At 34.8% G+C, this 22,165-nt stretch overlaps 1 protein-coding gene across 38 annotated transcripts in view; it reads left to right on the top strand.

Annotated features, from left to right (window-relative positions):
* Positions 1–19,367, top strand: part of LOC129567042 (myb-like protein AA) — a 189,433-nt gene extending 170,066 nt beyond the window's left edge. For 10 of the 38 annotated variants that reach the window (XM_055443560.1, XM_055443540.1, XM_055443537.1 and 7 more), the window contains 12 exons: positions 3,925–4,471; positions 4,572–5,419; positions 5,514–5,714; positions 5,800–6,510; positions 6,640–7,131; positions 7,231–7,459; positions 7,554–7,777; positions 7,902–8,063; positions 8,201–8,426; positions 9,765–9,857; positions 12,315–12,608; positions 15,014–19,367. In XM_055443560.1, coding sequence (XP_055299535.1) covers positions 3,925–4,471; positions 4,572–5,419; positions 5,514–5,714; positions 5,800–6,510; positions 6,640–7,131; positions 7,231–7,459; positions 7,554–7,777; positions 7,902–8,063; positions 8,201–8,426; positions 9,765–9,857; positions 12,315–12,608; positions 15,014–15,045 — 4,059 coding nt within the window. In that variant the 3' untranslated portion in view covers positions 15,046–19,367. Of the gene's footprint in view, positions 1–3,924; positions 4,472–4,571; positions 5,420–5,513; positions 5,715–5,799; positions 6,511–6,639; positions 7,132–7,230; positions 7,460–7,553; positions 7,778–7,901; positions 8,064–8,200; positions 8,427–9,764; positions 9,858–10,936; positions 10,990–11,198; positions 11,271–12,314; positions 12,609–13,227; positions 13,296–15,013 lie in introns of those variants that run through there. The other 28 variants (XM_055443534.1, XM_055443528.1, XM_055443524.1 and 25 more) reach the window with 6 other exon arrangements.
* The last annotated feature ends 2,798 nt before the right edge of the window (positions 19,368–22,165 follow it).

Here is a 22,165-nt window from a genome sequence, read left to right as displayed (position 1 = left end):
CGGATATATTATGGTCGCTTTTCAAGGGAAAAGAAAGAGCGAAAAAGAGAGACGAAGAAGAGAAGCAAACGTGGCCCAACGAAAATTCCATTGATTATCATGATCCAAACTACAAACAAAGTTTCGGTGCAAAGTAATAGCTTTAAAGCCACATAACAGTATCATAACGAATGAGAGAAGGGTTCGCCAGCCATTTTTAGATTTTTCGACGAAGTACAAAAATGATATATGTGTCGAAATGACATTAAATATACATGGGAAGTTCTATTCTCTGTTTGCGGGTAATAATTCGATTGAAAGAAAATCCAATTATTCGGTTGCTTCTATTCGATTTGAGTGACGTGTTCGGGGTGAAAATATGGTATCGAAAGAAAGTGGAGAGAGCAATGGCGGCGGCGTGTGCTTCACTACATGCTTCTGCTATCACAATCAATAATAATTGATGTTGTCCGAAAAAGTAATAAGTAGTATATGCTTTTTTCGGTACTTCATTCCTCAAAATGAAAACGGAGAACGTTCCATGACACACAAAGAAAAAGAGTGAGGAGAAAAACGCACACACTTACAATTTAATGCCAACACTGTTGGCAATTCATTATTTACAAGTGCAATGAACGAATCTATTTACTTTTTGTAATCGATTCTTTTGTCCACCGTTCATGGTATCCCTTGCCAACAACACCGCCATCGAATGGTAAAAATTTAAATTGAAAAACGGATTTCGACTGATTTAATTCGAAATTTGTTAAGCAAATATAGTCACACGGAACAATCATTTCAAAAATACACACTTTATTCTAACGAAATTGGACGTGTGTGTTTTTTTTAGGTTTCTGCAAATATTTTTTCTCACAATTTTCATAAACTGAACGAATTAATTGAATGACGTGGTGACAGGCAATGTCGTTATATTTTCATATTTCAAATTTTGTGCGAAATTCCACGAATGCTCACATTCTTCGACGACGGAAAAGAATTAATTTTTCACTTTTCAAATGTTGTTTTTCTTTTTTTTTTTGCTTTCTCTTCTTTTTTAATTTTCGTAAATTTTCCTTCGATTTTTCTTTTTACATTTTCGCATTTGACATTTTTTGCTTTCAAATATTTAATTCATTTCTTCCTTTCAATTGCCAACATCCGTTTGAAATTGCTGTCGTTCACGCAGGCAGCAAAATCGTGTTTTGGGCATTTTTTGGTCGGTCATTCGTTCGTTCGTTGAAAATAACGTCAACGAATTGTTGCTTTGATAAAATTTATTTTGTGTGTGATCTCTGTCATTAAAAAGCATTTATTTCCTTTGATCGTGTGTTGTCGAAAAGGAAAGCCTGTCATGTTTGTGTTTTTTTTTCTTCTTCTTTGTGTATGTCAATTTTTCATTTAGATTTACCGCCCCTCCGGTGGATGTCCGAAAATTTAATGAATTATTGCGAGACCGTTTTGTGAATGCGAAACAAAAGAACGCACACAAAATGAACGGTGAATTTGTTTTGTTGTTTGTCATATATTGAATGGTCAATTTGAAGCGGTAAATTGGTGTATTCTGGCGAAAAACAATCGTACAAAAAACGTTTTGTGAACAAAGAAGAGAAGAAAACAAAAGCACACGGTTTGAGCATATGAAATAGGGATTTCGTGAGGCCTACGGTTTTTTTCTTTATCATATCACTCGGCCCAGAAGCAAACGATGTGAAGCTTGTGTAAGATGTATCTTGTAGCCGGTGCCAACAGCAAATGGGCGAAAGGAAAAAAACAGAACTATAATGACGTAGATTAAGTTGTCATCCTGCCAAAATATGTCATAATAAAATGTGAAACAATTCATTTCAAGTGATTGAACCGGATAAACGACACACGAAACAAAACGGTTGAAAATTTATAGAAAAAAAGAACGAAGAGAAGAAAGAAAAAGCCACTCGATTATTCCGCTTATTCGAAATTGAAACAACTGTTTACCCTCAAGCAGGCAAAATCAATGTACGCACAATTCTGTTTTTGTATTATTTCTTTTCTCTCTCTCTTGCTGTGCAAAACGAGCGACAACATCAAGAGCTTGTTATAAATGTTGAGCGTACCGTAAAAATATTGTCCGTGTTATGTAAGTGAAGTATAAGGTTTTTGTGGTCAATGCTGACATTTATGAGGAATTATTATTTCAGCTCTTTCTCTCATTTTACACGCATTTTGTTCGCCGAACACATCCACTTTATCGCGCGCGCGTTGTTGTCTTTTCCCTTAATTAAATGTCCAACTTCGTGATATTAATTACGGCCGAGCACAAATGATATAATACGTGTTTTCAAAGTGAAACACTCTAGAATGAACAAGAACAGAAGAGAGAAAACAACAACAACAACTTGATTACAACTCTATGTAATTGCTTGAGCGAGTGAAAGAAGTAAAAAGAAAAAAAAAGAACGTGACATTAATCCTATGTGTCGATTCAACGCTGAAAAAAGTATAGCGACGATTTTGCGTGGCCACTAGTGTTAGCACACCAAAGTCGACTTCTTGTTCTAGCTCACTCTCTCTCTCTCTCCCTTGCTGAACATTGGCCGTATCTCGCGCAAAACACCCATTCGAATGTCGCGCCGTGTACACTGCAAAATTTTATTAATTGCACAGTTTATAAGATGTGAGCCGCTTTTTTCTCTTGCTCTCTTCTCTTCGGTGCTGCCAAACACTTGAATGTAATCACATGTTTAAGTCTTTACTTTGCATTTGTATGGAACAAAACCTGGCCTTTTATTACACTTCTAGAAGTCATTTTTCTCTCTTTATTTTGTGGCCATTTGTACGGATTCTTTTGATGCTTTAGAAAACTAGTCAGTGTAAAGTTGTAGAAACTAAATCATTAATTAACATTAAAGAGAAAAAAAACACGCGTTTCTAAAACGACAAAACTATTCTCTTTGTCTCCTTCTCGCTCGATCTCTCGATTTCGTTTTGTTTTTCCATCTCTGTCGCTTTGCTTGCGTAGTTCAACCGCGCAAACACAAAGTCGCACCGTCTCGAAACGCACCCAGCAAACAAAGTGCGTAGTTTATTCCGTTGGATACAGAAAATTGCAAGCGTTATTTAATTTAATTGTGTGCGTATGCCTAATTTGAAGCGGAGCGAACAACAATTACAGCACAGAAACGGAATTGTCAATTTAAATCTCAAACGAACGAAACACCTGTCGAATAAAAAATGAACAGCAACAATGATGAGAAGCAAAATAATGTAACGAGACAGTCACATGCGAGTAAATGCATTCCGTTTTTTATTCTCTCTTCATTTAAATGTTCATTACTCGAAATTTTTTTCTTTCAATTGAACTGAATTCTTGGGCTTGTTGACGAATTATTCACTAGATTATTCATTTCGCACGAAATTCGTTCAGTTTTCTGCACTCAAACATACATACTCGACACGTGCTCACAATAGCCTCCTGAATTATGGGCAAAAAGGAGACATTCGAAAATTGGTGACGGATTTATAACCTGACCGTTCGTTGTTTTGTATCTTTGTCTTTTGTTGCATATTTTTTTTTTTATATTTTACGACACTGCCTGCCGCGCTTGACTTCAAGTTGATTTATGTGGACAGTTTCTAGAAATGTTTTCACTTAAATAACTGCAGTCGCTTGCAGAACACATAAATCATTTGCGTGTATGTGTTTTGTTGCTGTTTGGTTGCGCTGCTTTCTTCGGTTTTGCGCGCATTTGTCATTCGGTTAATGGATTTTATATTGGACACGCGTGCATATGGAAATTGACTCATCGAAATTTTTCTAGTCAGCTAGTTGTAATGTGGAAATTTGCGAGAAAATACGAAATATTCGCAATTGTAATGGGAAAATGTTTGCGTTAATTTCATATTGAAATGTGTGTCTTTTTCTATCAATTCTCTAACCGTATGATTTTTTTTCTCTCCTTCGTCTAGTATAATAAACTCTGTGAAAAGAACAATCGCAAGTGCTCACCAACTTGTTCCGATTCATGCACAATCCATCCGGTGCAACAAGGGGACGTCTCATCAACAGAATCACATTTACCCGAATCGTCATTGAACGGTTCGCCAAATCCAGATATTTTAGCTCAATTCAGAGCACTTGAACACTATATATCGACATTCGGTTGGGCATTGATCCAAATCAATTCGGACGGTATCATTGAAACGGTTACGGAAAATATCAAAGAACTGATCAATTTCACATCGACCGATTTGCTAAAGCAACCAATCTATTCGTACCTGCATCCCGGCGACCATGCCAAATTGAGTCCATTGCTGAATAATATGTCATTTCAATTGAACAGCTGGGAACGACAAGATGATGGTCAGTCGGCACAAAGTAAACGCAACATACAGAAACGTATTCGTATGTTGGTAAAGCATCAAGAAAGTGGCACTGAAACAATGGAACAGAAGCAACAACGTCAAGATAAATATGAAGAAGTTGTTATGTATGCAGCAGCACCATTTAACAAAGGTAAACACAAACACACACACACATCATTCAGTAATAGAAAGCACGAAATTCAATTTTTCCACCTTCTAATCATTTGTTTCCATTGTTTCTACACGCACAGAAAACGGCGATGATAGTTCACCAGTTTTGTGTTTGATCGCACGACCCGAGGACGAACCATCGATTGAATCAACGATGCAACAGCAGCAACAGCAACAACAGCAAATACAAACAAACCAATTAGAACAATTAACATTTCGTCTAGACACATCGGGCAGTATATTGAAAGTGAATCACGAAAAATTGCGAAAATCATATGCGCAATCACTAACCAAAGAAAATTGCCGAACCATTCAAGATATCACACATATTCAGGATTTGCCGCGATTACAGAGTCATCTGTCGGAAGTGATACAGACAAAAACGGCCCAATCGGCGCCGTATCGCATTCGATTTGGCCAAGACGTGTACGTGTATGTGAAGGCATTTTCACAATTCTTTCCGAATAGCAAGCCAAACGAGTGTGATTTCATTATGTCAATCAATACACTGATCACCGAAGCCGAGCTGGCCAATTTTGATACACAAAGCGTCAATAAAACGACAACAATGTCACTTCCAAGCACGAGTCAAGTGAATTCACACAATTCAAACATGGGCGGCCCATTAATGACAAGCGTTATGAATGGCTCGAGTATCGTATCGCAAATGCAAAATCCACTAAATGACACGGGTCTACAAGATTCGTCACGATGCGACACAATTTTCACATCGGATTCGTTTGAATTTCCGTTCACTGATTCATTCGATATGGAATCGGTTGGCGTTGCATGGGATTCAAGGCCGGACTCACGAGCGAGTGTTACACCGGTTAGCACACCTCGGCCAGCCTCCGAATTCAGCCCGGTTGCAACCGTATGCCAGTCACCATTGACTGGCTATCACGCCTCACAACCGAGCCCACTACAGGTATGATTTATTTGAACTGAAAAATCTGGAACTTTTAAGTTGTTTTTATTTTTTGAGAGCGTGTGAAAAATAAAAATGTTGATCTCATTTTTAGAACCACAACAATAACAACAACAACACGAATAACAATAACAATAATATGTTGTACAATAACAACAATCACATGCCGAAGGCGCCTACAACAGTATCTCATATGACGACTCATACGTCGAACATATGTGTCGTGTCTCCGATAACGCAACAACAGCAGCAACAGTCGCAACAACAGCAGCAGCAAACACAACAACAACAGCAGGTGAGTCATAGCGTTTCAAATTGTGCGAAAATTTTGGAAAATTACTCCAAACGACGTAAAAATGACGTAAATTTTAATTTTGCAGATTTCATCTGCTTCACACACTTCATCGGAACGATTACGAAATCTGTTGACCAATTCGAAGCGACAGCCGAATGCCATTGCTCCAGGTGGTGATAGTGAACAAGAGCAGCGTGCTGCGGCCCATCACAAGATTCTGAAAGGACTGCTGGATGCTGATGAAGAAAAAGACAATGTGAACAATGCATTTGTTAACAAAATGAATGTTCCGAATCAAACGCCACCACAGCAGCAACAACAGCAGCAACAGCAGCAACGGATTGCCGGCAATCAAAGACCCGGTGGTAGCGATTCGAAAAACGATAATCCAATGTTGATGCATCTTCTGAACCATGACGATGATAACATGGACGGTCGAAACAACCAGCGAAACAGCAACCAGAGTGAGCTGTTGAGACAGTTGCAGAAGGAAGAGACGCCGAAGGATCATCATCACAGTATGACGGCCATTGGAAATGAGGAACTTATTCAAATGCTCCGGTTTCAGGGCAACGATTTTCCAAATCGTAAACGATCGTCAAACGATTCCGATGACAGTCCATTGGCCAAACGTACCGAGGACAAACCGTCAAAACTGCGTGAAAAGAACAAAATGTTGGCATCACTTTTGTCGAATCCATCGAAAGCGCCGACCACATTCACGACGATTCCTGTAGTGAAAACCATTCCTGATATACCTCAATCGCGATTACCCGATGCGCAACGTGTATTCCAGGTGAGTCGCTTTCTTTTAACTCGTACCTTACTTTTGACTATTTTGGTTCGAAATCGATTTTTTTTTTGTGTGTCAAATTTTTCGTTCAAACTGATGCGACTAACTGACCGAATTTGCACTTTTTTTTAGCAACAACCGTCACCAAATACAACGAAATTGACTCCACAACAGTTGATGAGTTTGCAGCAGCAGCAGCAGCAACAACAGCAGCAAATGAATCAACGAACACCGGTTCAACCAGCGAATAACCAGCAAATGCGTAAAACAGCCACATCGATGATCGGTCCAACGGCGATTAGTCGGCCGCAAGATTTTCACTTTGAAACTGGCACGTTTGCCACCTCAACAGCTGCAACGCCAATCCAACCGAGCGGTGGAGATACCGAATTATCAGATATTGTAAACAGTGTGATCGATATGTTCCCGGAATACCAGGGCAATTTGCTGAGTGGAATTTTGAATCCAGAATCATCACCGAGTCAGCCGAGCCAACAGCCACAAAATCAGGAAGAGATGGCCATCAATGCCATTACCAAATCACTGATGCAAATCGAAAGTACCGGCGCATTCAATAGCAGTCCACCCGCGTATTCAATGCATAACGTTAACACACAGTCTCAAGTGAGTAAAAAAAGTTTCGATTGATTCATTTTACCGAGTTGCCATGGTGAATTTTGGAAATTAATGAGATTTTTTGTGGAATGTTTTTTTTTTTTGCAGGGTTTTCCTCCGCCACCAGTTTATACACAACGAAGAAATGCTGTCGGAAATACGACAAACAACACAAACACCAGCTCACCGCAACCAACACCAGCCATGCGGCTACAGTTCCAACAGCAAATGCAACGCGACGCAATACTTCAGCAACAGCAGAAAGAACGTTTATTGCAACAGCAACAGAAACAATCTCTCGTTGTGCCAGTCAATGCAACCGCAACCGAACAATTATGTAAGTTTCCAAACGGAGAAACCCTTATTTTGAGAGAGAATACACGTTGAACATTTTTTTTTAACTCATTGCTTATGCTGATTTCGCCCCACAGATATGAATTCGGGAATTTCAAACTATGATCTATTGAACAATGTACCGCCGAATGTTTCACTACAACGAAGTGCGAATGTTGTGCCTGATACACAGTTAAGTCCCGGATTCTCACCGAATTTGTTGCAACAGCAACTCAGTCCACAGCAGCGGGCACCATTTAGCCCACAACCAAATCAAAGTATTGGATATCAATCGTTTAGCTCGAGTACTGGACAGAATCAGGTTGGTTTGCAATTTCATTATTAAAAAAAAAATCCTTTGGATTCGCTTTATGAAACCAAATCGTTGACTATGTCAACATCTTGAAATGAAATCAATTCAACCGAAATGTGTTCTTCTCATTTAGATATCACAACAGCAACAATTTTCTCAGGGCAACCAAACTCAGCCACAGCAAACACAACCGAATCAACCTCAGACACCGCAAACGCAATGGAATACATCAAGTCTACAATCTCGTTTATCAGTGCAACAGCAACAGAATCCGATGCTAAATGCACAACTACAGGTAAGTGTAGTAACAAATCTGGATTGAAAAAAAAAAAAAATAGAAAACAGTGCATTCAAACCATAAGCTGGTGATATATTTTCTGATCATGAATTGGGTGTGATTTTTTTTTCTAAAATTTCAATTTGAATCAACAGCAAAGTGGCTATAATAATGCGGCCGCCCGACAATTCCAAGCACAACGACAGCGTTCGCTCAATTCGCCGGTGACGCCGAATTTGCGGCAAAATTCATTTTCCGAAGGTTTCACCGAACCGCCCAGTCCGACGACACAAAATTCGTACGGTCCAAACATGTTCAACAACCAACAGATGCGATTGGCACGCCAGCAAAGTATACCGAATGCAACGCAGCATCTGCCTGGTAAGTAGACCGTTTTTTGAGTGTGATATGGCTTATGATTTTTCATTTCGTTTTTTTTTTTTTGTTATTCGCCTTTATTTTGGTAATAATTTTGCAGTAAACAATAGTTCTTTCTAAACCAAACCAAACCAGACCAAAAAAAAAAACTTTGTCGTGTTTTGCATAGAATTTATTTTTCCTCCTTCCCTCCAACACTAATCAGTATAATGAAGACTTTTAAAGCAAAGCAAAAGCAAAGTTTTCAAAATATCCATTGGAAAATGCATCGCAACGCAAATTAAAAAAAAAACCCTTAGAACCAAATATCTATTTTTTTCATTTTGGATGTAAATATGTCTGTTCATTTTACTACTAAATATATTAGCTAATTTTTTTTTTTTGGTTTGTTCATTAGAAATTTTTTCGAAATTCACACATTGTAATTTTTTGGATCGAATACACTTATGTAAATGGCCTTTTATTAGTGCTAGTGATATTTTTACACTTCTTTTTTTGTGGAATCGATTTAGTGCATTTTAATCCGCTGACGAAACGTGTGATTATCAATCACATTTAACCAAAAACAGAACCGTTCCTACCTTTGATTTGAACGATCTTCTTTCTTTCTTTTTTTTGAAGTAATGCGCATGAATACTGAAACCAATAATAAACCATTTGATTAAGTACTAGCATATCTCCTCTTTACTCTAGCAATTTAATAGTTTTTTTTTTCGTCTTTCAAATAGATTTTGTAATTCAAGTTTTTTCACGGTCGTTTTTATCGGTCTTAAAACGTATAATTTTAAACGGTGTTGGCATTTTCAAAATTTAATTTCGAACTTTTCTTTCCTTTTTTTTTCGAATTAAGTGGAATTAAGTACCAATAAATATTCTTCCCCTTTTGGCATACAGCACTTTTTCTGTATATGCGTTTATCGAATGAAATGGAAACACGAATACCACCCACAACCACATACACATTTTGTTGTTTAGCCATGCAACAAAAACCAAACGAAAACACTTTTCGATTCTATCAAAATGGACTGTCTTTTTTTGCTCTAGTAACGAATTCTTCCAAATTTTGGTTTGCAATTTATACAAAATTCCGCACAAATCTCCCCTTTCGATAGCGAACAAAAAGAAAACACCTCCTTTTTCACATTTTTATTCTGCTCAGAAGTTACAATTTAAAAAAAAATATAGAAAACGGCGTCAATTATAGAAACAAAGAACAAATGCTGCAAAACAAAGATTTTTTTTTACGCAAAAAACCAAAAAAGAAAAAACAAAAACCTTTGTCAAACCATTCCATCCAGTGAATAAATGAATTTTAATCCGAACAAAACTGACATTTCACAGGATCGCCACGCTCTTATACAGATTCCGCATACACGATGATGTACAATATGCATCCGTCTGGAACAGCTAACGATTACTATGGTCGTACACAGGGTAAGGGTCGATAACGAAGGGTCTCTTCTTCGCAACACACAAAAAATACGAAACCAATGCAATAATCTCTATCTCTCACCAACTTAAACCATTTTTTTGTTGTTGTAAACAATGAAGAAGGAAAAATAAGAAAAAAACCGTGAAAAAAAAAATCTAAAAGTAACCAAATCACATGCCTCAAGCTTGATCCACTTGATCATCTTTTCCGACAATAACCAGTTGTTCTCTCTGTTTTTTTACCAACCGAACAAACAAAAATCCATCAACCATTTTACTCTCTGTCTCTCTCTCTCTCTCTCTCTCTCTCGGCTTTAGAAGCCAGTATCGATTTGATACGTACCACACCAATAAACAAAATACTGTTTGGAAAAAAGACGAGGAGCGCGCAAACATCAAAATGGAAAGCAGTTGAATTCACACGGAATTTTCTTTGTTGCTTGAAAGAGTTGGGCGAAATTCAAAACGAGTCCGTTCTTTGCACATACTTCTTTTCGGCATAATCGACACTTGACTTCATCGAACAATAAAGAACAATTGCCAAAATTCAACATTCCTTTACCATTTCGGCGTTTCAGCCCATCACACAAAATTTCTTTTCAAAATTGTCGGCTTTGTTCATTTAATTCCATTTTGATTTTTCTTTCGGCCATTTCAAGCTATTTTTTTTTTTTACAAGGAAAAATTTATTGTTGTGGTATTTTTTCATCTAAATGTTTCGCCATTTTTACTCGATACCTTACGCCTCATCTTTCATTTGTGAATAAATTCTTGTTTATTTTGTTACATAAATCCATTTTTTGTTCGCCCTTCATACACGTGTAAATAACATTGTTGGTGTTGTTCCATCGTCCAAAATGCATTTTCAATCAGTGTTATTGACCATCCACCGATCACACCATGTATCGTTTGCTCATCACTACACCACCACCACAACCACCACAACCACCACAACCACCAAATCACTCCACCAAGTCACATATTTTTTTATGATTTTTCACTCTTTTCTTCCTCTTCCTCTGTCCACTCTGCCTATGGAAGAGTCTGTGTCTCACTTTCACTCGTTTTTGTGTCTTCTGTAGCATCCACATTCATCTACATTCATTCGGGAAAGTTGTAATTGTTAGTCCTTGAAAACTGCGCTGTCGGAGCTTTGTTCGTTGTAGACCAGTAGCTTTTCGGTGTGTTTTTTTTTTCTGTCTTTCAACTGAACCGATTTTATGTAAATAACTGCATTGATTCCAATCACATTGAAAGCGATTTTTTTTCTCTGTTCTAAATTGTGTTTTTTTTTTCAATCGAAATTTTAAGTTAAATTGTGGACATTTTTCTTTGCACAATTAGTTTATGCACTGAAATCGATGTACGAATTGGGATTTCGATTTGACGAGTGCAACAGTTCCATTTTATTTGGTAGTAAGTACTTTATCGTTTTCTTTTTGCGTTTCGAAAAATTACGTGTCAAATTTATGTTTTTGGTTGAATCAAATGAAATGGATTCGTGTTCCTTTTTGTTGGGTGCAGGGAGTGTAACTCCGAGGAGGAGGAATGGTGAGGAGGTGAATGAGGAGGAGGAGTGCGCTGAGGAGGTTCCTCCTCCTCACATGAGGAGGAAATAAAAATTACCAAAATTGAGGCATATAAATTTATTTTAAACACTTTTATTGATTTGGAACGGATGCCAACGATAAAAAACTACGATCAACATCAATAGAAGTGTTTAAAATAAATTTATATGCCTCAATTTTGGTAATTTTTATTTCCTCCTCATGTGAGGAGGAGGAACCTCCTCAGCGCTCTCCTCCTCCTCATTCACCTCCTCACCATTCCTCCTCCTCGGAGTTACACTCCCTGGTTGGGTGTTTGTTCCGTGTTTCAATGTGGTTATTTACACAATTCCGAGTTCTTAATTTTCATTGTCGCTGATGTTTTTTTTCCTCTCTATCGATGTCGTAACGTATATAAGAGTTAAGCATGAGATCTCGTGTGTACTATTTTGTATGAGTCAGGTTGATTTTCATGTGGTCGGACGATATGCGAATAATCCGTGTTAAAATCCGATATGATCGTAAATGATTAAGTTTAAAAAGGTGCTTTGATTGTAATTTAGAGTATTTCTGAACTGATTTTTCTTAACAAAAAGCATTGGAATTTTCTTTTGAACAAAATGGTGATTTTTTTTTTTCTTTAAACAAAATATTATTCTAATCATTAAAAACTACTAACATTTTGTTTTGAAACAAAAGGTTGCTTAATTCGAATTGTGTGTCTAATTTGTTTTTTTTTTCTGCACGACAATTTTATTTTAGAGAATATTGAAGAAAGCAATTTGTTTTAAAGACATTGTCTTTCTTGGAATTTGAAAAGAAAAAAACAAATTTTTTTTGTTGACTTATTGAAATAGCTCTGTGATGCGAATCTGAATCGACTCGATTGAACAATTAATTTCTCTTTGTTCAGGTGTGAATAATACCGGACACTCGTCTGAGTTTGTGCGACGCGAACTGCGCACCATGGTGAGCGAACGAACGATGAACAATGCGCGACCACCGCAAAGTCCGATCGGACAGAATGCGATGATGGGATCGACCGCTAATGTAACTGTCAATAATAATATCAACACTAATTCAAACAACGTGTCAATGTCGATGGCTGTGCAACAGCAACAACAACAGCAGCAGCAGCAACAGCAGATGACCAACAACTCAATGATGAACTCATCGGATATGAACTATTTCGATCTACCGACACCTGGTAAGCACAAATTAAATAGACAAATGAAACCAACCACAACACACAAACACCAAATGAAACACTCTTGTGAATACATTTATATATATATTCTGTCTCGCTATGGCATTAAACAAATCAAATACCCAAATAGCAATGTGATGTTTCTGTTGGAATGTGCTCTCATGTCTTTTGTCTCATCACTGTATTGTGTACTGAAACTCAGTCATCAAAGAATTTTACAAAAAAAAACACACTATGCCCTACACCCTCTCATACTTTCTTCTCTCTGAATCATCATTATTGACAGGCGATCATTAACTAGAGCGATATATTCATTCGCATTCGTTTTAATTTGTACATACAGAGAACAATTGTTTTTTTTTTCATCTCATGGAGACATAATTTATTTTTAAAACACACTCTCACGTCTCTCATGGGTAAATAAACGCATTAGGAATTTGCAACATTTTACCTCCACCTAGATTTAGTGTTGTGACAAAGCACACAAAAATCTTGGATCATATATTGAAATCTAATTAAAAAAAGAATCAGCAAAGTCAAACCAACCAAATATAAAACACACTAAAAACAGAAAGAAAGAATATAGTCAATTATCTCGGTTTTGAATTCTACTTTTAAGGTACAACAGTTCTAGACACAAAAACCACGGCTTCTCAATGGACTAGCGGAGAAACCGCTGCGACGAGGGTAAGATTATGTCAAAAACAACAACAACAACACACACACACGCTCTCTCTCTACTCTCACAGTTTCACGAATTTTGAAACTACCTGACATAATTTTTGCTGCAACCAAACCAAAACTCACGTCTTGGTTTTTCGTTGTTTTTTTTTTTAATTCGTTTTTAGATATTTTTTTTCTGTCTTAATTATTATCCTTCTTCAATTAATACCGTAATTGCTCATTGATATCTCGTTGAATTTTTTTACTATGCCACTTGATTAATTTGTTTTTTGTTTTTGGTTTTAATTATATCGTGCATTTTTCATATAAATATCTTTAGAAGTTTTCCTTTGTTGACATTTTGTATTGAAATTTGTACACATTTGCTATTTTCAACCGACTGACAATAGTAAAACTAGAACGATTACTTTGCTTCGACTTTGATTTGTGTGCTGAACCAAAGAAGGAAACAAAAACCATTGATTGAAAGTAACAATTGGTCTTTTTTAGCTGCTTTGTTACGTTTTTTTAGACACTTGTGATCAACCAATTTTACCAATTTTTTTTTAGTTAATTTTCATCGCTTTCAACTCCTTGCCAATTTTGTTTTTCCTATTTTCTTGTGAAACTGTACAGCAGAGAGACGCTGTCTTGTTCGTACCAATATCGATTACTTATTTCGCCAACATAGTTGTTTGCCAACCGATTTTTTTTCCTTCTTCTTCAACATTTTTTTTCCAATCTTTCTTTCATTGTACATTTTTAACGCTTACGTAGACACATTCTTTTGACAATTAGAACAAATTTGGTTTTTATTTCCAACTCCTCAACGAATATGGGCACAGTGCAAATCGTTGGGCCTGTTTGTACATGTGGCGTATTCATGTAGTGGGTGAGAAAATTGATTCGTTGCCCTTTTAGTTAAGAACGTAGTGTTGATGATATTCAGTAGTTGTTACTCTTTTTCATAGCTGAACCAGTTTTTTTCTTCGACTTTTTTTCCGCAAAACGGGTGTGAAGTCAAATATGAGAGTTTTATTCGATGCTTCACTAGAATTTGTACTTCTTTTTCTTATTGTTATGGGTGTCATTCAATTTGGCTTTGTTGTACGATACAATTGGCGGCATTTTTTTTTTCTTTGGATTTTATTCTTGAAAAAAAAAAAACATAACTTTTTTGATTGATCTTATCTTACTTACTTTGAATTCTTGATGGGAATTTTTTTTAAACATAAATAAATCTCCATTTTATTTCTTTATTTTGTTTGATTTTCAAAATTGCTTGAAATAAAAAAAAAAATTAACAAGTTGTTTTGGCTAATTTTTTTTCGTCCCATTAATTTAATTATAAAAATTACGTTTGAAAAGAAAATAAAGAGAAATACGGGAAAAACGTGGAAGAAACGATTTACTTTTTACTAAAAAAAAAGAAATAAAATCAATTTCTTCAACATTCATTGCATTAATAAAATTATCAAAAAAAAAAATGCGCCATTTGAATTCGGCCGAGCCAAACTACTATACTTCATTGAAAGCAAATCCAATTTTTGTGTGCTTCATTGGATATTGCATGGCGTATCTCTTGAATCAATCAATTTGATTTTTTGGTTTCCTCTACCTACTCATTTGTTTTATTTGAATAATCTTTTCGTTTAATTTTGCTTGAATTTAATTTACCGTTTACTTGTTGAATCATTGTATGACCCCAATTTTTAACGTATTTCGAATTTTTTCCATTGCAGTCGAATATTTCGGAGGAGCCACAAATCGGTGACCCTAAAAACTCATCGCTCCTGCTACAGAAACTGTTGTCTGACTAAAGAAAAAAAAAATCGCAATTGAAAGTGACCTAAAAAGCTGAACGAGCCGCTCTCCTGTACATCAAAAAAATTGAAGAATTTAACTGGCTTGCGTTCAGTGAACAAACGAAAAAAAACACAAGAAAAAAAAACAAAATCTACGATGCAGATGAAATATGCCTGTTGTGGTTAAATCTTGCAATATCGTGACCCATGTAAAGAAAAATTGAGAAACAAACAAACTGAAATAGGGAATGGCGATGAAATTTCGGGACGTCGTGGGAATAAGATAAAAAAAAAAACAATTGAATAAATGTGATGTGATGTTGATGTCTTAAGTTTTATGTAAATATGTATTAAAAACATATGTGTAAAGTATAAACAAAAAAAACAAAATGTATAGAAAAGTTGTGCATGTGGCATGAAGCGATACGAGCCCGTATCCAGAGGAGAAAATTGTGCAAAGAAATATCTTTGACTTTGAAATGAAAGGAAGAAACCATTAAACGAAACTAAAAGAAACACAGAAAAAAAAAATCTAAAAAAAAAAGTTAGTTGAAAAATCACTTTGTAAATTAATATAAAAAGAGGAAAAGTTTTAAAACAACAATTGATCATTTAATCACTATTTTTTATGTTACATAGTTTTCTTTGCCGACGCATAAATGAAAAAAAAAACAACTCTAGATCTAAACGCTAAGTATAACATATATTAAATAATGATAATATATTGTATCGAAAACAAAAAAGCAGAAAACACATGCATGATTTAAGAGAACCTACAAACCTCTTCGCAACAGATTGAAAATGTTTAAGAAACAAGAAATGACATTTGAGAACACACAAACAAGTTCAAATTTGAATGATTTATTCACACACACACGTATATAAATGAATGAAAAATACAAAACAAGCATCCATTTCATGTTGGCAGAAACAAAAAAAACACACACACAGAGACACTGAAATGGCGATAAAGTTTATATTTAAGAAGAAAATGAAATACCTGTTTGTCTACTAGATATAGAGAATCCAAAACAACAACAAAATATGCAAGCGCCTGACATTTCAATGTCATGCCGCGTTGCAGAACAAGGAAGAAAATTTAACTGAAAATAGAAAATACCTCTATTGCAGTTCAAAGTTAAGTAAACAAATGGCAAGAAAAATTGAATGAAAAGAAGAAAGAAAATTTATTATTATTAAAACAAAAAAAAGAAAAGAAAACTAATTTAAATGTATGTATACACTATACAGTAACAATTTAATGTTTATCTATAAAAAAAAAACAAAAAAAAAGAGAGAAAAAAACATTTAAACTATGCATTATCTATTCTTTATATAGATACACAGATCACACACACACACAAGATGGATGAAAAACGTTTAAAATTAAATATTTAACGACATTTGAATGTATTTCAACGAGAAAAATCTATTTGACGTGCGAAAGAGTTTTGATACATCAAAATCTCCGGATCAGTCTGTGAAGAAAGGCAAAACCCAAAATGGATTGGTCGAACAAAAAGAGACGCAATTGAAAAGGCTGAATTGGGAATGTGTGTAACTGATCTATCTATATACCGTTTTGGTACGATTTGATGCCCGTTGATATTTTGTTGATTCTTGAAAACCCGCTTTCACGCATCTCAACCCATCCGCACGATGGACGAAATGTCTGCCTCTCTGATGGAAAGCATAGGATTATCCAACTAAGATATTTACATACACACACACACACACACCCACACACACTATTTTGAAAGCTCCGATTTGTTGCGGCGACTATTTTATTTTTGTGTTTAATCGATCACAAAAATCAAGCGGTTCATCCATCGAACGTTTGTTTTTTCCTCTTTGAATCGAGTATCTCTGTGGTATAATGAAGTTTGTTTAAATGTTTTTTTTTAATGTTTAGTTTTTTTTTTTTCTCTTTCTTCTTTTTCAAATAATGTTTTATGGTATAAAAATGCTAGACATGTAAGCTCATTGAATTTTAAACAGCAAACAATAGATGTTAGGCATGTAAACCGGTTGGAAGAGGCGACTTTTTTCACGATAGAAAATATGCCTGTTTGCAGAGTGTGAATCGATTGATTGAATGAATGATGATGATGATGATGGCAAACCGATGAAACAAACCCAACTGTACATTATATTGACGTAGTAGTTTTTTTTTTCTTCCTCCTACCCACTTCTTCTTTGTCTTTCTTTATAATAATTCGTTTATTTTCCTTCACTTCGTTTGAAATGATGACAATTTTAATTATAAATTTTGTGATATGATATTTATTAACCGATAGAAGAAAAATGCAAACAAGTTTTGTTGAATTATGTTTTTTTTTTGTCTTCTGAGAGAGTGGATGGATGAATGAGTGAGCATGCATGGTGTCCGCTTGCATTGCTGCACCACCACCGCCACATCAATGATGATGCCGCCGCCGCCCGCCAACTTCTTGAACAATTATAACTTTTATTTTCCGTTTTTTACCCAATTCCGTTGCTGTTATTTACTGAACCAACCCCTTTCAACCACCATAGAGTCTTTTTTTTTTCTTCATATTTTTAAACTTAACTCTGATCAATAGCCTATCCATTCTTTTCTGTTTATTTTTTTCTTTTATTTTAAATATTTTTTTTTCTGTTTTACAATTCAATATTTTCAATTTGTTACCATATATTTTCCGTGCTTAATCTTTACTCGATTTTTCGTGTTTAACTTTTACTCATTTTTTTCTCTCGTTCTTCGTTTGATTCAATGCCCGATTGATTGCTTCATTTTATTGTCCTCCCACTTCCACAACACTGTTCATTTATGTGCAATTTCATTTGAATGCAATTTCAAATCCCTGATAGATTGAAATAGAAACAGTACGAAATGTATAAAAATCAACAAACAAAACGGTTTCGCCTGTGTTCGTATTCGAACGAACAATGCAATAGATTAAAATATCCAAACTCAAATGAACGAAAGAAGTAAATAAGCCCCTCAAATACAAATCAACTGTTAAAAATGCCGAGAGAGAAAACACAAGCAAATTAATGTTATCATTTGAGGAATAAATAAAGAAAAAAATCATACAAATTGATTAGGTTTAGTAGAGTTGTTGTTGGTATTCGGAATGCAGATGGTTGTGGTGTGATGATTGCTTTTGATTGTTTGTTAGAGACCATTGACACCTTGTTGTTAGAGAGAAAAAAAATAACCATTTTATTGTGTGTATACAGAATGACAAGAGGAAAACAAAGAAGAAACAAATGAAAAAAAAAAATGAATGAAAATTAAAACGTACAATTCGAGCGGCCAACGGAAAGACAAAGAAAATTGAGCTCGATTTATTTTTCGGCTTTTGGAATGTGATATAGTAAGAAAAAGGCGGTTTTCTCTGTGTTTCTCTTTTTCATGTCAGACCAAAAAAGAAACAAACACACACACGCAGCACACAAATGAAATGATACGAATCATCGCGACATCAAATATCGCAGGAGATGCTGACACAAAGAAGAAATATCTGTTGAAAAATTGCATGTTTAGAAAAGAATATCTATTGCACCGAAAGAAATAAAACAAACAGAGAGAATATATTTTGTAATAAGCCTCAAAATGAATTTATGGACAGCATAAGAAAGAAGTGAACTTGTTTTTTTTCCGGCAAACAATCCAAAATTTTTTTTTTGAAAAGATTCAGCACTTTTTGGGAAATGATCTTTTTTTTTCTCTCTCTATTTAAAAAAAAAATTCTTTTTGCACCCAGAGACAGAACGGAAATCAAGCAAACAGCCGAGCATTGGCACTCATTTTGTATTTTGTAACATTTATGAATGATTTGCTTCTTCTTTTTTTTTTAAATCGAATTCATTCATTGGCAAAATTGATTTTTCTTACCACTCACACTATTTGATACATACACATTTTTGAAAAACCCCGCTCCCTCGCGCAACTTGTTCTAATACTGAGAAATACAAATTTGAAGAGAAAAAAAACAAATGAAACAAACAAAACCTATATATCTACATTTGGTGGTGTGTAACATAGCGGTTTAGATTTAGAAACATTACAAGTATACATACATTATATTACATTTAATAGAGTTAATGCTATATAAATGAGAGAAAAATGATGAAACAAGAGGAAATAAAAATTATTGAGAGAAGAAAAAAATTACAAACACACACACACACACATCTAAACAAATGCTATATTTAATGATAATAAAATTTAAAAAGAAACAAAAAAAACCATATATGAATCTATTTTGTAATTAATAATTGATGAAATAAAACAAGTTGAAATTCATTTTTTTACCTACATTTTATTTTTTTTTGAGTTTCTTTCGTTTGATTTGAATATGTTTTTTTTTAAATTTCGATTTGGTTCGAAGTTTTCCATCTTTTTTACGGTTTTCAGTTCATGAGTTCATTGATTGTTTTGAGTTGTTCTTGCGTTTGACCAAAGGTTTGTGTTCATTTTGATGCCATTTCTTTCTTTCTTTCGTTTCTCTTGTGTTCGTGGGCAGAAATTTTGTTCTGAACTTATTTGAAGCAAAATGAGGAAGATACATTTGAAAGTGGATTTTAGTGGGAATTTTGATTTGAAAAACCTTTTAGTTCAACTTTGCGAAAGAAAAATGATTTAAAAATCAAATATGAAGCACCACGATTCTTCTTCAGAAACCTTTGATTTTATTCAAGATCATTTGCAGTCATTTACATGGATTTCAGTATAAGACCCTTAAACAGCATCACTTTTTTTTTCTATCAAACAATTTTGAACACAATAAAATAACACGTTGACTGCATGTAAAACTAGTTCGAATAGATTAAAAACAAACAGACTTCTATAGAATAGAAACCAGAGAAAAACACACAAACACACAAATAATAAATATAAATACAAAGAAAAATAGGTGATAAACAGTACACACATCAAGTGCATTATTCAATAATAAAAAAAAAAATGAAGTGAAAAACATAAATAAGCCCGTTAAAAAAATCACAAAAATAAAAAAATCTCTATATTCATACAAACCCCGACATGGAAATATGCATAAACGACTACAAACAAACAAAAATGACTAGCATTTAGATGATAGCAAAGTTAATCGATGGTTGAAGAATAAAACTATATTTTTCAAACTGACAGAGTCTAAGTAACAACACACAAACAGCAACAGCAACAATGAAACAAAAATTGTACATAAGACACATACACACAAAGTCCAGCAAACAAAACTCATTGCACCGAAATTCAAAACAATGTATTCTAATCTAAACTCTAGAAACAAATGACACAAAACACACACAGAACGAGATTTAAGGTTCGCATTCGACGTATAAGAAAACAAATCTATTTCATTTAATCCAGTTTTGAATTAAATCGTGGAAAAGAAAACCAAAACTAAAAAAAACAATAATTGTTCACAATCTGCGAATTTTGATAATTAACTAGACAAAAAAAAACACTGAACCGCTACCATACCGAAACATTCCCAATCAAATAATTTTGATCGAGTTTTGGTGTCTGAATTCGAGCGATCAAAAAATGGCCGTCATTTTCTCGCACATGAAATGTTCGAAGTGTCACCACATTGGTGCGCATCGAACAAAGAGAGGATACTGCTCATGTCGCGATGGAAAGGGGAGAAAATGTTGTGCATTTTTCAAAATTGTTCATTTTACGCAAACCCGTTGCACAGAACTAAAAGAAACATAAACACTGCCAACAAAACAGTTCGAACTAAATCGCTCATTAGATTAGAAACCGCCGAGAACTTATTGCTTCCACATTTTCAAATTGTTCTAAATACCGTTTCGACGAAGCAAACAAACCTGCATTTATCAATTTAAATCAATCATTATTTGAATTGAATTTCGCCGACACGATCAGATCCGGAACATAGTTGAGAAGTTCAGTTCACTCTTTTGGAATTTCAGTTTTTTTTTTTTGAAAATATGAAAAAAATACCAAAAAAATTCCGACTTGAACACAAAAACACACACAGAGAATAGTCCGCTAGAGGGATTTCTAGAAGAAAAATCGAAAACGAAGAGAAGGGGTCAGTGAATGACGTAAAATGGTTGGCTGTGTTTAAAAAACAGTAGATTTATATAAAAGAGAAAAAAAATGCGTAAAAAATAGAACAAAAATGATGCGGGCAGACATGAAAATCAGAATATACAGACACACCTCGTAGATATGTCCCAGAAGAAAGATAACAAATAGACAAAACCGACAATTCGACAAAAGCGATACAAAATAAGTTAACCGGTACCTTAAAAAATGTTCAGTTTTTTTTTTTAAATATTCAATCGAACTGCAATGTGTCACACTCAAATCCTATAACTTCAGATGACTTCTATCATTATAAACAAAGAAAAAAACCAAAACAAAACAAATCTTTTTCGGGAAAGGTGAACGGAATCAAAGTACAAACCAAGTTATAAGAGAGCAAAAATTAAATTACTCTGTTGTTATTCATCATAGTCGACAAATTTTGAGAGAGGGCGCAATTGAATAAAATACCAAACACAAATTGAATCGAAGAGGCATGTGAATGAAATGTATATGATAATTTGCATATTTTATATGTTTATTCGATTGAGATAAAAATCTTTCAATGAAAATTGAAGACAAAGTGAAGAAAAAAGCACACATTTGTTCTGTTTTGCATACAGCGAACCACAATGCCACCGTATGGCATTGCCACACTTGAATCATATGTGTACAATCCGAATGAAATGATGTGTACTTGAAAAAAAAAATTAAATATTGATGTACCATATATTATATGCGCCAGATCATTATAATTTAGATGAAATTGGGACAAAACTTTGCTAATCGCGCCATTCAATTCGATTGAACAGGCATCATTTGAATTTCGTGCTGTAGTCGATTGTTTTCTTTGTGTATTAACTTTTCTTTGAAATCTTAGCGACGACAGGCTTTGTTATGCGCTAAATCCATCACGCTGAATAAATTCATGCGATAGATTTATGCGATAAATGTGATGCGCTCGCTTTGCGGTGAACGAAGTCTGTTGCTCTTCACTTGTTCACGCATGAACGTTCATGCTTTGCAGTGAACGCATCGCAAAG

This window comes from Sitodiplosis mosellana, unplaced genomic scaffold (assembly GCF_009176505.1).
Source record: "Sitodiplosis mosellana isolate CC-2019 unplaced genomic scaffold, AAFC_SMos_1.0 Smas_scaffold_5, whole genome shotgun sequence".
NCBI lineage: Eukaryota > Metazoa > Arthropoda > Insecta > Diptera > Cecidomyiidae > Sitodiplosis > Sitodiplosis mosellana.
Note: the sequence above shows the minus strand (reverse complement) of the source record. Positions and strands in the feature narration are given on the sequence as shown.